General features: G+C 37.8%; 2 protein-coding genes across 4 annotated transcripts; one reads left to right on the top strand and one right to left on the bottom strand.

The window, feature by feature from the left end:
* The first annotated feature begins 1351 nt into the window (after nt 1-1351).
* On the top strand, nt 1352-9373 carry hps1 (HPS1 biogenesis of lysosomal organelles complex 3 subunit 1). The gene is made up of 18 exons (XM_078931894.1): nt 1352-1556; nt 2332-2513; nt 2622-2756; nt 3117-3259; nt 3349-3457; nt 4900-5066; nt 5205-5307; nt 5405-5489; nt 5734-5789; nt 5859-6020; nt 6114-6293; nt 7013-7089; nt 7193-7330; nt 7430-7494; nt 7667-7812; nt 8081-8194; nt 8288-8370; nt 8884-9373. The coding sequence occupies exons 2-18, from the start codon at nt 2397-2399 to the stop codon at nt 9044-9046; spliced, it is 2043 nt and encodes a 680-aa protein (XP_078788020.1). The 5' UTR covers nt 1352-1556; nt 2332-2396; the 3' UTR covers nt 9047-9373.
* Nucleotides 9374-9913: 540 nt separating this feature from the next.
* Nucleotides 9914-13235, bottom strand: st3gal7 (ST3 beta-galactoside alpha-2,3-sialyltransferase 7). Of its 3 annotated transcripts, none has more exons than XM_011484133.3 (8): nt 13111-13235; nt 12752-12917; nt 12114-12240; nt 11694-12031; nt 10934-11120; nt 10720-10860; nt 10291-10440; nt 10008-10204 (listed from the first exon to the last, which is right to left on the bottom strand). In XM_011484133.3, the coding sequence occupies exons 2-8, from the start codon at nt 12898-12900 to the stop codon at nt 10118-10120; spliced, it is 1179 nt and encodes a 392-aa protein (XP_011482435.1). In that variant the 5' UTR covers nt 12901-12917; nt 13111-13235; the 3' UTR covers nt 10008-10117.
* Nucleotides 13236-13798: the final 563 nt, after the last annotated feature.

Here is a 13798-nt window from a genome sequence, read left to right on the forward strand (position 1 = left end):
GCACTTTGGGCCTTGTAGGTAGAAAAGCTCTATATAAGTATACGCCATTTACACATCAAAACAATTTTAGTTTAAAAATTGAATCTGTGTGGAAAGGTTCTTTTGTATAGACCTATGTCTATATTATATTTATTGATGTTACATTTTTATTGTATTTCAGCAATAAAATTGTTGGTTTATGCTCTCATTGGACCCCACTTTTTTGGTTGTGTCTTTAAAATAAAGTAACTGTTTTCTTATGAACTTTTTGCAATTTTTCACAGACGGTTCCCTCATTTAGTGGGAAAGCTAAAAATAAAAGAGTTCAAAGCTTCATCTGTTCCAGCATTAGCTGTCAGGTTGAAAAATACCAAAGTAGTGCAGCAGCATCTCCGTCATGTGGCTTACGTCAAGCCCCAGCACATGACTGGGTCAGCATTCTTCAAGCTCCTGGAAAAAAACTTTGAAAAAAAGGTTAATCTTTTCAGCATTTCGTATATTTCAGATCCATTTCTATTTTTTCCTTTGAGTTCTCTGTTTTACGATAACGTGGAGTTTAAAAAAAAAAGTACAGAGCACGTGTCAATCAATTTCTATAGAAATAAAATAGTAAACAAACAAAATACAAGGTTGGTTTTGAAGAAAAATGCTAACAATTTGAATAAATTATGAGTTTGCATTTCTAGTTAATTTGTTTTAGTTAACTTTTAACATTTATGTTTAGATTTTTAACATGAGCAAAACTATGGTGGTATGGTCTAATGTCAGAATGGTTAGTTTTAGAATAAGTTTAATTCTGCTGCACAACAGTGAAACAGTGGTTACGTTTTATAGAACCGCATAGTTACGTGTTTAGATTATTAATTATTAATTGCTCTGTAGACAAATGTTGTCATGTCTTTATTCAAAATTAAAACGAGAAAAAGGATGAATTTACATCATTATCATAATGATATATTTTTCTCTTTTTTTTGTTTTTTTGCAGCTGGAAGATTTTTATAGGGTGCCTTTTATTTTGAAAGGAAGATAAAAAAAAAGGTTAATTGTTCAAAATAGAAGAATATAACATTGTCATAATTCAATTGTTGTAAACATTCAAAAGCAACAATTTATAAATGACTAGCATAATGGCCTCAAATATCTAAATAAAGGGTAGTTTGCTGAACCTTGCCACTTTTTCTGGGTTTCAGTCAGTAGGAAATTAGCCCAAAAGGTTCTTTTAGCCTTAAAGGTTGCAGACCCCTGGTATGGTCTTTTGTTGTTTTCTTTGTTATGGTTTCAGGGAAACTATCAGAGTAGATTTAGTAGAATGTTTTCAAATACTTGTGTTTTATTTAAAAAAAACAAAAACAGAATAATTCAGACCCTCAGAGCAGACTTCCTGTTTGCCGCTGACAGCTCATGTGGTCACGTGACTTTTGGTTTCGCGTCGGTGCGGAAGGAAACGAGCTGCACCGACGCTGCAGCCCGAGGAGAAAACTTTGACGAACGACTGGAAAAAGGGAAGAAACCAGCATTTCTGGATAGACGAGGAGCCTGACTGAGATGCTGGGAGCGTCCAGCACGGAGACTAAAGAGTGAGTCCTGGAGGCACTGACTTTCAATAGGACTTTGATGAAAAAATACGCAATGGAAGCTTCACGTTTAACAGCTAACTAACTAAGAAAAATACTTTTCTGTAGTTTGCCTTTGTTTGTTCCCATTACTTCTAAACAATTTCAGACTAAAGAGAAGACTGTAATCAGAAAGACAGGTCACAGAATCAGCAGGTTTGATTAAAAAAGCTTCTCATCAGCCGACAGATGAGGGATGATGGGAACAATTTGTAAATAAAAAAAAAATATTGTATTGTTTTTCTTTAAAAACTATTCAGAATACTAAGTAAAATATGTGTTAAAATATCAGACTAGAGGTTCTTAACTTTGGGGTTAAAAAAATGATAAAGCGTAAGGAAGGAAACGGCTCCTTCCATTTAGTTTTTTGTTTTTGTTGTTTTGTTTTACTAATTTTTGTTCATTTTAAAACAGGAATTCTTCGTTAAAATTGTTTTAAACTGCACTTTTCTACGTTAAAAAGGAAGAAAAACAATAATGTAATAAAAAGGAATCTACTTAATTTATAAAAGATCTTTTTTGACAGTTATTTCTAATATTGTCATCTTTGATTGCATGTTTTGCATCACAGTGGACTGTGTTGCTCCCATTATTTTTGAAAGTTCTTTTTTTATTTTTAGTGTAAGATTCATATCATTTGTTTATTGAGTGAACATACTTCAGCAATGATTTACTAGCCTGCGCTTTCCTGTCTACATTTGATGTCTTTAGCCTTTTTATACTTCTGTTTTTTTTACAGCCTAATGTGAACACAGCTGGGAAGAGGTTTTATTTAAGCGGGACTCAAGAGCATCTGTGGTCCAGATGAAGTGCCTGCTGATAGCCAGTGAGAGCGCAGAGATCCTCTTTCACTGGACCGATCAGGAATTTCAGCAGAATGTCCAGGAGAAGTACAGCTCGTCCCAGGAAGAGGGCGAGGGGGTGAGGAGGAGGAAAACTTCATGCAAATAGACTTTTATGCGTTTTGTGACTCCCAAGGTGTCATGTAGATTTACAACCAATCTCTTTGTTTAATTGCATTCCTCATAGCTTCCAGCCTTTGAAGACATCATTAGCACTCTGTTTGCCCCCATCATTATCTCCTGCGGCACCATGGTGTACAGACAGGGTGACAGCTACACCTCCTTCACCACAGAGAACAACCACATCTACGCACTGTGCCAGGTAAAATGAGAGCAGCATTTAAAGATGAAATCTCTTGACACTAATCCATTGTTTGTTCTTTTTTTATTTTATTTTTTAGTTTTTGTAAGACCGTTATTAGGAAATCATTTTGGCCTAGAAATGTTTTTGACTTTAGGGCAGTAAGCTGAGAGCAGGCCTCTCTTTTTAGTAGGCCGTCACGTTAGTCATGTGAGTTTTGTAGAGGAATGAAGTAAAGCTTTATCCTCTTGAGGCGCCTGACCCAGTAATCCACTTCCAACACTTGTTTGACATTCACTCCTTGCAAATCCTAGAGCGGCTTTTTTCGCTCTTTTCCATTTTATTCCTGAGCCCGATTGTGACATTTTTTTTCCTCCTCAGTTCGATGAGTGTCTCTACATTGCTGTGAACGGTGACGGTGAGGAGAAGGAGGATGATTTGAGGAGAAAGCTCTATGTGCTGAGAAAGATGACTGAAGTGATGTTTGGCATGGTGACCCTCAGCGGTAGCCTCCTCAGAAAAGAGTAAAACACCGTTTTGTGCAGCAATTTAACTCCTGCCGGTGCACGCTGGAGCTTTTGGTTGATGTAAAATCTGTATTGTTTGTTTCCAGACTGCGTCCTCAGGATACAGAACAAAGAGTGAGGCTGTGGAAACATCTGCAGAGCCTCGTAGAGACCTACAACTACCTCAGAGAGAGTGACCAGAGTTTCTTAGTGGAGGTCAATAAGTACATTGTTAAAGTGTCCCCTCGCTACAACGTGGTTCACCTTCTGGCTGTATCACAGATTTTTTAACAACACAATTTTGCATTCTTTTTTTGTTTCAACACATTAGGTTCTGCGTCCTGGTTGGCTGTAGACCATTGTGTATCAATCTCTTCTGCTTTGTCTTTTGCACAGTACAGAATAAGTTCAGTTTGCCAAATTTACATAAATCTGTAATTGCAGGCAGATCGTGGTTTTCATTAGATAATACTGCACTTATTTTCGTTTAAACTATGAGAGTTTAAACAAGAAAATCTTATTGTCTGTCTGAGAAAAGTGTATAAAATGTGTAGTGAGGGTTTTACAGCATTATATTCATCGTAAAAAAAGATGACTTCTTCACTGATCTTCTCTATTGCGTATTTATTGTAGAATGTAAGTCATACGATAACCGTGGGACCACTGTACATACAAGTGGGTTACACAAGTAAAAATCCATTAAACAAATTGTGCCTTTTGCACTAGTTAAAAAGACACTACTCATTTGTGAAAGGTTTGTTTACTGTTGGGCCATAAAGTTGGTAAAAAAACAAATGTTTGTTTGGTGTGAATTGTTACTTTGACCTTCTTGAGCAGATTTATCTGAAACCAATCATTTTTGTAGCGTTGTCAGTCCTGTGCAAAGCCTTAAAAGGACTTCTGATAGTTTATTTTTCCCTTCCCACTCCCATCATCCTTTGATCGATTTTAAAAGCTCTCCCTTCCAAAATAAAAAAAAATCTGTGTCATTTTCTAGGATATAGTTTCTGCAGAGCGGCAGGATTATTTTATTTTATTTTTTTATAAATTTCCCTCTAATTTGTGGGCAAAAATACATTTAAATATCAGCTCAATCTCTAGATGTTCCAAACGAACCTCACTCTATTGCCAAAAGAATTCACTCTCTCATCCAAACAAGTAAATTCTGTTTTTTTGTGGCCACATTTGTGCAAATTCCTACACTGAGGCATGTAGACTGCTTCCCCAAACAATGCTGCTGTGATAGGATCTCACCTGGCTAATCATTACATAATCGCTACCTATTGAGAACTCCAGCAGCTCAGCCGTGAAGTTGGAGACAAGTAAACTCAGTCTCATCATGTGCATAGATCACCAACTTTCTGCAGAGTCAATCACTATACACCTCTGATCTGTGGAATGCATGGACTGAGTTTCAGTGGCTGTGCAGATACTTCCCCTTTCATAAACTGAGGTCAACTGTGTTTTTAGTCTGATGGAATGAATCTCCTGAATTTTAATTAAGTTCTTGGACTATGTGCTATTCCCATAAATTCATTGTAACATTGAATATTCAGCATTCTTGTACCTTTTGTGGTTTGTGGCTGCTTGTGTAGAAATCTTGTTTTCATTTCAGTTGTGTTATGAATTTTCTTTCGGTTTTGTCCCTTCTTTCTCAGGCAGTGGAGAGGCTAATCCACCCCACGCTGTGTGAGCAGTGCATCGAGTTCCTGGAGCGCCGTTTAGTTCAGCAGATCAATAGCTCATCACTAGTGGAGAGAGCAGGAGAGGAGGTGCTGCACACCTTCATCCTAGTTCACACCAAACTGCTCGCTTTCTACTCCAGGTGCCTGTTTTCCATAGAGTTCATGTCGTTGCCTGAACTCTTCTCAACATCTAAATTCTTATTTGTGCACACAGAGGAGATATTTTCAGAAAAAAAGGACATGTATTTACTTTCATTTCCTTTCCATTTCCACTTTAGCCGCACTGCAAGCACACTCAACACCTCTGACCTTTTAACCCTCATCATCATGGCGCAGAATATGTATCCCAGCAACGTAGAACTGGATGAACCGAGTCCTGAGGTACAACCACCCATCAGCTACTCAAAGCAAATCTACAACTATTTGGAAGTTCCAGCTCTTCATTGTATTAATATCTTAAGTGTTTTTGTTTGTGAAGGATGCTGAGAGCACATCAGGTTCCGGCCCTGAGAGCTTTTACACACCAGAGCCCTCCCCTTCCAGCAGAGACTCTAGCAGTTCAGGTCGGTGGAGAGAAAGACCTTAGAACATTTGTTTTTTAAAGAAATGTGAGACGGTTTCAATATTCAGACAAAAAATGATTAATGTTGACATTCTACAGGAATGTAGGAGCCTGCTAAAAGTTTTGCCAAGAAAGTTTGTCCAATCAGAGAGCAGTCACATTAAAGCTACCTTGACTTGTATCGCCATCATTACAGTCTTTCTGTTGAGTCCTATGTTTGTCTGAGTGTTCTTGTGCATCACCAGAGCGGCCCGCCAGAGGAAGTTCTCCAGTGTTCGAGTTTGTGGACCCAGACATTCAGGTCAGAGTGGATTTCATTCGTAAAATAATCCTCAAAGTGAGACTTCTTCAGCAATAATCGTTTCTTTAGATGGCAGAGGACAGCTTGCACACTCTGGAAATTGGTCCGCCTGACCCTTCAACCCCTCGTCGGGTCTTTCTTGAACTCAAAGACGGGCAGTTGCCCATGGTGCCTCACTCCATGTACTGCCTCCCCCTGTGGCCTGGCATCACGTTGGTGCTGCTAACTAAGGTTTGGCGTGTTGGTTTGCCTTCATATTTCACATTCTTTGTTTTTAGGGGACACTTTGGACAAATCTGTTACAATTTGTCTTCTGTTTGTCAGGTTCCCAACATTCAAATAACCCGGTCAGTGTATTCATTTCTGGAAGACTTTACCAAACTAGAAAAGTGTTTAAATGAAGGCCAAGCTGGTTCTGGTGCTGCCAGAGGACAACTGAACATGCACAACACCAGAAGCAAACTGGATAAGTTCATCAGAGACTTGGGTCCAAGTGAATTACAGGTAACCCTGCTTTTTTCACATGGTTATTGTTTTTAGATATCTTTATATCATTTGAACTGCATATAAAGTTTACCTGTCGGTCAAATTTAAAGACGGAATCAGATCAAAACTAGTGTTTTTGGTGTTTTTAACATGTTTTTCTGGCATTTTTGAGATGATGGAGGACATATTTAAAGAAGGTTCGGCTAAAAAAAAAAGACATTTCTGAGTATTTCTTGATTCAAATCATTGTGAATCAGAAGCAAATGAAAATGCCATTTGAAAAAGAGATTATTTGTGATGTAGAAAATATGTTGGGCAGGCCACAAGCTCCCTGCTCTGCTTAAACACAAAGCTCTTAACAATGGGAAGGGGGGCGGGTTACTCTTTTCCAATGGCCCCGCCCACAACTCAGAGGATTATTTCTAAGGAGCTACTGCCGCTCTGCAGTATAACGACACAGGTTTCTTGATTTTGGCAAATATGGCATAATCATTTTTAAAAGACCGTTTTTCAAACTTGAAAGATTGTCGAAGTGAGTTTTTAAGTTTTTTTTTTTTTCATTAAAAAGATTTTGTAAAATCCTTTGTGTTAATGTAGGTTTAAAAGTAGAATAAGCTGTTTGTGCTGTCTTCTGTACTCAAAGGTAAAAAAAAAACACTTTGACACGATAGAAGCAGTTCTCTTTTCTTTTACTTTTTGAGTAAATGTATGTTTTTGTTTTTCCAATTTCCATTCAGTGTGTTCAGTTGCTTAATGTCTGGACAGAGTTTAAGAACCGAGCCTTCACCAGAGGAGGATCTGGGTTCAATAAGGAGTAAGTCTGCTCCAGCCCCCTGCTGACCAGACAGCTTCAGAGCACACAAAACTAATTTTTACATTTCTTTTGAAATAATTTTATGTTTGTTTTTTTATTTTAGCCTGATCCCTTTGTGTAAGAGTATGAAGACCAGGCTGTGTAGCCTTTACCGTCAGCGATTTCTTACTGACACTGGGTCATCTGATGGTCCTCGATGTCTCTCGCCTGCTCTGCAGGAACGAGCACAGACTATGGTCCAGTGTGTATCAGTCTGAGAAGTTTTTACCTTTTTTGTTGCATTTTTGTTATTTTATTCCTTAATTAATTAATTTGTGTTCATTCTTACTCATTTACCAAGAGAGAAACTAATGGACTGGAAGGACTTCCTGTTGGTAAAAAGCAAGAGGAACGTCACCATGGTTTCATATCCTCTTCAGAAAGAAGTCTGATTTGGGAGCACTTTTTTAATTTAGCAAAGCTCTCTTTTTACTGTTCGCAGATCTCCATAGAAGTTTTTAAGTTAAATTTAATCTTTAAAAGTTTTAAATCAAACTCAATTTAATCAAAGTACATACTCTTAACTTGGTTGATCTCACATATCTGGAGGAATTCCCAGGCCTCGTCCATTTCATTTGGGTAGACAGATCATCGGGGCAAATTATCGCTCCATCACTTAACATCACAGAGCGGACCACGTCAGAGCTGGGGAAGGGACCGGTGGCTCGTTACATCAAGAGCAAGGTGGGACAATTGCCTCTGGAATGCTGTTTTTTTAGACATTGCTTTTCTTTTATATATATATATATATATATATATATATATATATATATATATATATATATATATATATATATATATATATATATATATATATATATATATATATATATATATATATATATTACATATTATTATGTATGTATATATATATTACATATTATTATGTATGTATGTATGTATTATTAACCTGTTAAAGAATTCTTTTTTCTTCTCAAAAATAAATTGTAAGGTGTGGGGCCTAGTCAGAACGACACGACAGTATCTGCGGAAGGGTTACTCCACTGTCACACTGCGTGATGGAGACTTCTACTTCTGCTACTTCCTGTGGTTTGAAAACGAAAACGTAAGTTAATCATGTTGGTCTTTCACTCACTGTTCATAAACAAAAAATCAGCGTAAAGCATAAAAGTTTTAAATTCATACATCCTCCTGTAAGGGCTACAAGCTGGAGGCTGGAGACATACCAATCCTACCTGATGACTCTCCACCCATTGGGATGCTTGGCTATGACTACTATAGGTAAACAACTTAAAGACCCACTCCAGTAAAAATGTATTTTTTGTGGTTTTAACATGTTTTTGTAGCATTGCCATTGGAAAAAGTTTGTAGTTGTTGCGTATAAACTACAATTGGCGGGCGACAAGCTCCCTGATCCGCTCTGTTCTGATGCATCCACTTGCAGACAAATAGATCCATGTAATTTTTTTTTTCTTTGTCTATAGGAGCTATTCGGCCGGATAGCTCCTATATTGCTTGGCATTTTTGTTGCACCCTTAATGATAGGTTGGGGTTGTGAGGGGCTGTAAGCTACAGAGAATGTAAACGAAGGTATGATGGGAAATAAGTGCAGGCTTACTCCACGAGGTGAGTTTCTGATGAACTCCTGCCACTCTGCAGTATCTATGTCCCAGAAAACCACACAGGTTCTTTGAGTTTGGTTAAGAACAAATTGAAAGACCACTGGGAATGATTTTACGATAAATTTAAAGATGATTGGAGTGGGACTTTAATCCAGTCTTATGTGTCCTGCAGGAAGCTGCTCCGGTACTATGGCAAGAATCACCAGGGGGAGGCAGTGAAGTGCTACGAGCTCCTGACCGTGCACCTGGGAGTCATTCCCACTGAGATTATCCTCCAGCACTGCAGACAGCTTGCAAGCAAATTATGGGAACCCTCGCGCAATCCATTGCTTTAGATTTACCCATGTATCAGTTTTACCCAAACTGTAATGGAAAGAAAATCTTCCATTTATGTATACTGTGTGCACCTGTTTGATGTTTCATATGTTTCAATCATCCAAGGGGAAGTAACTTATGTTATGTCTTGGAAGCACACGTCTACAAATTACTACACAACGTTGTTGTGTAAATATGCAGTGTTTTTTATGGGCTATGCAAAGAACATTACTTTTTAGTTTTTGATCAGTCTATGACCTGTAATAAAATTACAAATGTAAGTTGTCATCACATGCTTTTTTTAAAGGTTTACATTTTAAATTCTTAAAATAAAGATATCTTCTTCACAGTGTAGTGGTTATTACTGTCACAGCCAGAGGGATCTGGTTTGAATCCTGGCTGGGACCTATCTGTGTGAAGTTTGCATGTTCTCCTTGTACATTTGTGGATTTTCTCTGGACACTCCAAAAACGTGCTTTATGGGTGTCTCTAAATTGGTTCATGTGGATGTTTGTGTGAGTGTGTGGCCCTTCAACAGACTGATGACCTGTTGAGGGTGGGTCGGCTCCAGCAGCCCCGTGATCCTGACAAGGATTCAATGGGTTCTGAGGATGGATGGAAGATCTCATCTACCTGTTTTCCTGCAGAGAATAGCAGTGATCCAAAAAAGGGTTGCCAGTTGGAACAAAATGATCTATTTGCGCTTCAGTTCTGCCATTAAGGCTCCTCACTTCACAGGAGGCTAACGTTCATGGTGTCAGTGACCATGAGAACCAAAAAAGTTGCTCTGTTTTTTGCTCAAACGGTGGATTTTCGTCATTCCAAAACAGTTTTACAAATCTATAGTAAACCATTGCTGACTCAACAAAAAATATAGATGTGTAGAACTTTATTTAAAGTATTAGTAATAAATTAAATATGCATTATTTTGTTAAAAACATCACATTTTCTGAGTTTTTGCACAAAAAATAGTCTTCATAGTTTTACTTTATGTCTGAGCGCACATTTATTTTAACTCATGAAAACATTCTTGTATTTGTCACAGTTGTGACGAGTCTAATCACTTCATGATTGAATTCTCTGTACTTAAGTTAAAGAGCTCCTGTGAGGTCAGTTACAGCTCCTGCAGCCACCAGATCCCTCAGGAACAGTTTTTCAGCACTGACGTCGTGTACCACCTGCAACATTTGAACAAAATGCATTTCAGTCACTGAAAACAAACTATCTAATAACCTTCCAGTAATGTTTGGTCCACATTGCTTACTTGAGCTTTCATGGCATCCATGCGTATTGCCTCATAATAGTGAAGCCTGGCCTCTGGGTGTTGCATATTGTATCCAAAGCCGGCCAAGCTCACCTGGTCACACAGCTGCATAGCCATCACCAAGGCACTGGCACCTAACGTGGGATTCATCTTTTTGAGAAAGATTAAAGAAAAGATCAATTTTTGCAAACAAAAATCTGAAGATATGTTGTTGGGTTTTTTTCTTCAATTTCTGCAACAATTATATATAAAAAATAGAGATGTTTTCAAGTTGCCTTCAGCACCAAATCAAGAAATTGGATCATCTTTCACTAAACTGATTAAGGTTAGATTATTCAGATGTGCCCCACATTTCTGGAGATTTTTAAGTACATAATGAAAACACAATCCGGCTGTTTTGTTAACAAAAACATACTTAGAAGAACATACATTCCCCTGTTTTAGAGTATATTTCTGTAAAACTTGTCCTGTCTTGTGAATAATCTCTGGGTGGAGGATCTTGAAGCTCTCTGGACTCAGTGGAATATCATCCACCACCTCCCTCCAGAACCACATTTTGGACCAGAAACTCTGTTTAGAAACACAAGAAATGAGTTAAGGCTAACCTTAATGTAGAATCCGAGAGGTGTCCTTGATGACTTACCAGAGGCTTTTTGGTGATGACAGAGGTGAGCCAGTCCAGGTCCAGACTTTTAAAAACAACCAAAGCAATCATAGAGGTCTTTCTGTACTCATTGGCAGAATGAGGTGCTCCTTCTGGGTACATCAGACGAATGGTTGTCCGTGACCCTACATCTCTTTCAAATCCAACCACTGGAGCATTATTCATTCTGGTGACAGAATAATACATTTATTTACAACTGAATTAATCATTTCTTGGAAAAATAATGATGAAAGACAATGCCTTGCTAGTGAAACATGTAATTATGTCTTCAGAAATTCTATTGTAACCCATTTAAGCATGATTTCTTATTTGCCCAGTATTGTTAACTTTACAAGCAAACTTTTCCTCCTTACAAAAATGTATATAACTTGACCTCTGTGACAAAAAAAAACTTGAATTTTTTATGCTTTCCCTTTGGTCTTATGAGACCAAATCTTAAGATATCAAGGTTTAAGGTTGAAGCAGGAAGGGAGTGGTCGCATTTTGTTCTGCTGTTCTGGTGGGGATATAAAGCTCTAAGAGTTCTGAAAAAGACAAAACTTTTTTCCTCTTCATATTAAAGAGAAATATGATTAGTTGGGGGACATTCTGGTTATTAAAGCCTCGTCTCTACTGTTAGATTTTTAGGTGAAACAGTGGTTTTGTTTAATCAAAAGTTGAACTTCCTCACAATTCTTTTGGGTCAGTCTGACTCACCTAATATTGTATAATTTTTTTTTTCTTGTGCTTAATTGAATACCTGATTATGACATCGTACTGATCTATATGGGGTCCAAGATGGCTTCCTTGCAGAACACCCCCGTTTCCCACCACCACACACCGCCTGCAGCTGTCTTTTGTCTTTAGTGATGGCGGCAGGCCAGGTTCAGGCATTGAAGCAAGCGTCAGTGCCAGGTGCTCCTCGCTGCCATGCAGCCCTAGAGGAGGCCCCAGGGCCCATTCCGCTGGTCGACCCTGCTGCACGAAAACTGGAATGTCCAGGAGACGTTTGGAAAAGGACAAGGGCTTCAGGTGGTTCAAACACCAATGAGGCTGACAAGGATGTGACAGCAGGGAGGCAGAATGATTCAGTAAAACCTGATTTGGGGGAAATAAGTTTCAGTTAAGCTTGTTGACTGTACAGAAATATTGTAAAACGTAGCTCATGATGAATTCTCACCAGATCTTTGGGGTACTGGTGGTCGTCACTGTCAGCTGTCATTTTATCCATGGGAAAATATGCAGGGATCAGTATCACCAAGTAGCATCCCATTAACACGAGCAGACTCGAGGCAAGATTCGCTTTCCTGGCCAACAAAATAGGACAGTTGAAAGATTATGAGATATTTATTAGACTTGTAAATTAGTTATAAATAGTTTTTCTAAAAAAAAAAACATAAATGAAGCCTTTTGAAAATAATGGGAGAAGCTATGCGGCAGTGAGGTTATTTATTATGGTATAATTTTACTTTTTGTACTTACCTAAACAAAGTAGGGCTGAAACACTAATTAAAGAACCACAAGCAGTTGCCCACTGTGTTTTAGTCAAAGAATTACATCTTTTTCATTTTTGTAACTGCACAGTATTGCACCAATGGCAAAGCATATTCAGATTGTTTGAGGTGGTATATAAAAAATACCCCAGTGACCCCATTTAAGTTTTTAGCTTCCTTTAATTAGAGGAAATGAAGTGACAAAATGCTATGTTGACTCAGACTCAAAAACCTCTGCTTCTAATGTGACCTAATGTAAAAATTTGTGTCAAATCTGCTTCCTTTCACATTTAAAATTTGGAATTCCATCCATAATCAGATTTACCTACTGAGGAAAAAATCCCTGGACTCCATCTTCGGAATCACTCGCTGTCTGTGGCTGACAGGTGTGAGTGTGGGTGTCTCTGCAGCCACAGGTAACAGCGGAGAGCCATCGTCTGGATCCTCTACACTCAGATGATTTAGCGTCACCATGGCCCTTTTTTCCAGTCCTGGATCATGAACACATTAACAACATTAGGAGGTTAATTACAGCTCTCTTTAGTTTTTTTCTTTCAACAGAACTTTCTCAAAGTTATGAATCCTATTGAGTTTAACAAAGTTTAACACACAGCATTTACCTGACCTTCTGAGAACTCATATTTAAAGGATTTTTTACTAAACATCAATAAAAATATAACTCACAACCAGCCTCGAAGAAATAGCAGAAGAAGATTAATTGTCTTTGTCCATCACTGAGGTGAAAACAGTGTAATGTTTGGTAAGTTAGGCTAAAATGGCTGCTGTTGCTGAACTCTGCCTCTTCCTGTAACAAGACTAGTTAAACATTAACCTGTTAGCAACACACCAACAAAAATGAACAGCCAGACGTGTCTGTGTCCATCTGTGTATTTATAATTAACGAAAGCTAGCCTTTTAAATTCAAAAGTTCTTTTGAAATAGGATTTCTTCAAAAATATGGCTGAAATCCCATAATATTAATAGTAGACTAATTTCTAATAGAAAATACCAACAAATAAACAGAAAAGTCCATTTTCTTTATAAGACTGGTACAACTATTTTTTATGTTAGTTTATGTAAACTTGTCAGATTATTTTTACTATAATTAGATTACAATGAGTGTAATCTGAGTACACACATTTCACTATTTTACATTATTTTGAACTTCTATAGTCTGACACCCACAGGCTTCAGGGTATTGTGTAAATATAAAGGAAATATATTACTCTAAGTGGTGGCTATAAGTTACTTTTTCTCACTGACATTTTACTTAACTGAAAAGTAAAAAGTAACTCTTTTTTTCAACTCATTTACAAACAGTTGAAGGAGACTACGGTAAGTATCACAAGACAAACTAAAATATTTGGACAGA

The sequence above is a fragment of the Oryzias latipes genome, chromosome 15 (assembly GCF_053564925.1).
Source record: "Oryzias latipes strain Hd-rR chromosome 15, Olatipes_Hd-rR_3.1".
NCBI classification, from domain to species: Eukaryota; Metazoa; Chordata; class Actinopteri; order Beloniformes; family Adrianichthyidae; genus Oryzias; species Oryzias latipes.